The sequence below is a fragment of the Apaloderma vittatum genome, unplaced genomic scaffold (genome assembly GCF_000703405.1).
Source record: "Apaloderma vittatum isolate BGI_N311 unplaced genomic scaffold, ASM70340v1 scaffold37831, whole genome shotgun sequence".
Taxonomy (NCBI): domain Eukaryota; kingdom Metazoa; phylum Chordata; class Aves; order Trogoniformes; family Trogonidae; genus Apaloderma; species Apaloderma vittatum.
Genome location: NW_009698024.1, coordinates 369 through 2,282, shown reverse-complemented (window position 1 = coordinate 2,282; position 1,914 = coordinate 369). Strand labels below are relative to the sequence as shown.

Genomic DNA, 1,914 nt, shown 5'->3' with positions numbered 1-1,914 from the left:
CTGTGAGAGCCTGGCCCAGCCCCACAGGGCGGACTGCACCCCCGACGATCCCCCGGTACCTTGCAGCCACAGTTCTCCTTGAGCTTCTTTAAAGCAGCGATATGGCCCTTGGCCAAATCCACAACGTGGATATAATCCCTGACGCCTGTGGGGACACAGAGGTTGAGCACAAATCCCTCCTGCCCGTGCTGCAGCCAGGCTGAGGAGCTGGCGACGGCTGCCCCAGAGACTCTCTGCTTCAGCTCTGCGACGCACCCGTTCCGTCATCCGTCTCGTAGTCGTTCCCAAACACGCTCAGGAATTCTCGGCGCCCCACTGCCACCTGCACAGAGGGACAAGCCCATGAGCTCCCCGTCAGCCTGTGCCCCACACAAGCACTGCGAGCCCAGGGGTCCTCCAAGGCTGCAGTGGGGTGGTACCTGCGCCACGTAGGGCATGAGGTTGTTTGGGATCCCCTGAGGATCTTCTCCGATCATGCCTGACTCGTGGGCACCGATGGGGTTGAAATAGCGCAGGAGAACAGCGTTCCAGTCCTGGGGAAACACACAAGTGAGGCTGACTGGGTAGGGTGTAGTGCTGTCCAGTACTGCCTGCTCACCCCAGCACACTCCAGTAGGAAAAACCTCAGCTCCCAGCCCCGCACGCCTTGGGGCAGCTCCTCACCTTCTCTGCTTTGCAGAGATCTTGAATCATCTCCTCAATGAAGTATTTGGATTTGCCGTAGGGGTTGGTGCAGCCTCCAACAGGGTGGTTCTCATCCAGGGGCAGGTACCTGGGGTCTCCGTAGACGGTGGCAGAGCTGCTGACCACGATGTTCCTCACGCCGTGGGCTCTCATGGTCTGGGGAGCAGGGACGAGCTGCCGCTGAGCCAGCGAGCTCCACTGCACCCTCCAGCACAGCTGTGCGGCCCCTGGAACAGCGCCCGGGCACGGGGAGCACCGTGGAGACCAGCCTGCCAGCCAGCACAGCCACCCCAGCGCAGGATCGCTCCCAGCACCAGTCACCCAGCACCCATGCGGCCCCGAGTGCCACACGCTGCCCCCTCTCGGCTCTGCTCACCTCCAGCAGCCGGATGGTCCCCGTGAGGTTCATTTTTTTTCTGCACGGACTCTCCCACCGCCTTCAGCCCCGCAAAGTGCATCACGGCTGAGAAACGGTGCTGCAGAGGAAGAAAGAGTTTGGCACCAGTGCCACAGCAATAGCAGATAAAAGCTCCATGCAGAAACCAGTCAGGAGTCTCTCCAGGAGCTGCACGGACTCTCCCACCGCCTTCAGCCCCGCAAAGTGCATCACGGCTGAGAAACGGTGCTGCAGAGGAAGAAAGAGTTTGGCACCAGTGCCACAGCAATAGCAGATAAAAGCTCCATGCAGAAACCAGTCAGGAGTCTCTCCAGGAGTTTCATTCAGGCAGGGACTATTTGCTGGTTGCAGTGTTTCCTCAGCACCGTCCTGCTCAGCTCCTGCCCAGTCCACATCTCCCTCCCTGACCTCACCTCCCACACAAACCTCTCCCATCCCCTGGATCCCACAAGGCCACCCTGGGGCCCTTGCTCTCACCTGACTGAAGAGCTCCTGCAGCGCTGCCTCATCGGTGATATTTAGTTCCTGGAAAAGGATGGGCTGGCGCACGATCTGCTGCACACGCCGGAGGCTCTCAGGGAGCGCGTCTGCCCCTGGGGAGATGGAAGGGGCTGAGGTGCTGGGACAGCTGGAGGTTCAAGCCCAGGCTGAAGGGGTCTGACCCCCTCGCACGGGAAGGGCTGAAGGCTCTCCGTACCTCGGATGGCGTTGTGAAAGTTGTCTATGACCACGGGGACGTAGCCAGCCTCCACCAGCTCCAGCACACAGTGACTGCCGATGTAGCCAGCTCCGCCGGTCACCAGGATCTTCTCCGCCATGGTTCCCTGAGGGAG

At 61.0% G+C, this 1,914-nt stretch overlaps 1 protein-coding gene across 1 annotated transcript; it reads right to left on the bottom strand.

Annotated features, from left to right (window-relative positions):
- Positions 1-59: 59 nt before the first annotated feature.
- GALE (UDP-galactose-4-epimerase) lies at positions 60-1,899 on the bottom strand (the record flags this gene model as incomplete). Its single annotated transcript, XM_009877852.1, is given in 8 exon segments — positions 60-145; positions 256-322; positions 420-533; positions 664-840; positions 1,061-1,097; positions 1,099-1,160; positions 1,559-1,674; positions 1,779-1,899. Coding segments are annotated over 8 exon segments (780 nt in total), but the record flags the coding sequence as incomplete, so codon positions are not given.
- Positions 1,900-1,914: the final 15 nt, after the last annotated feature.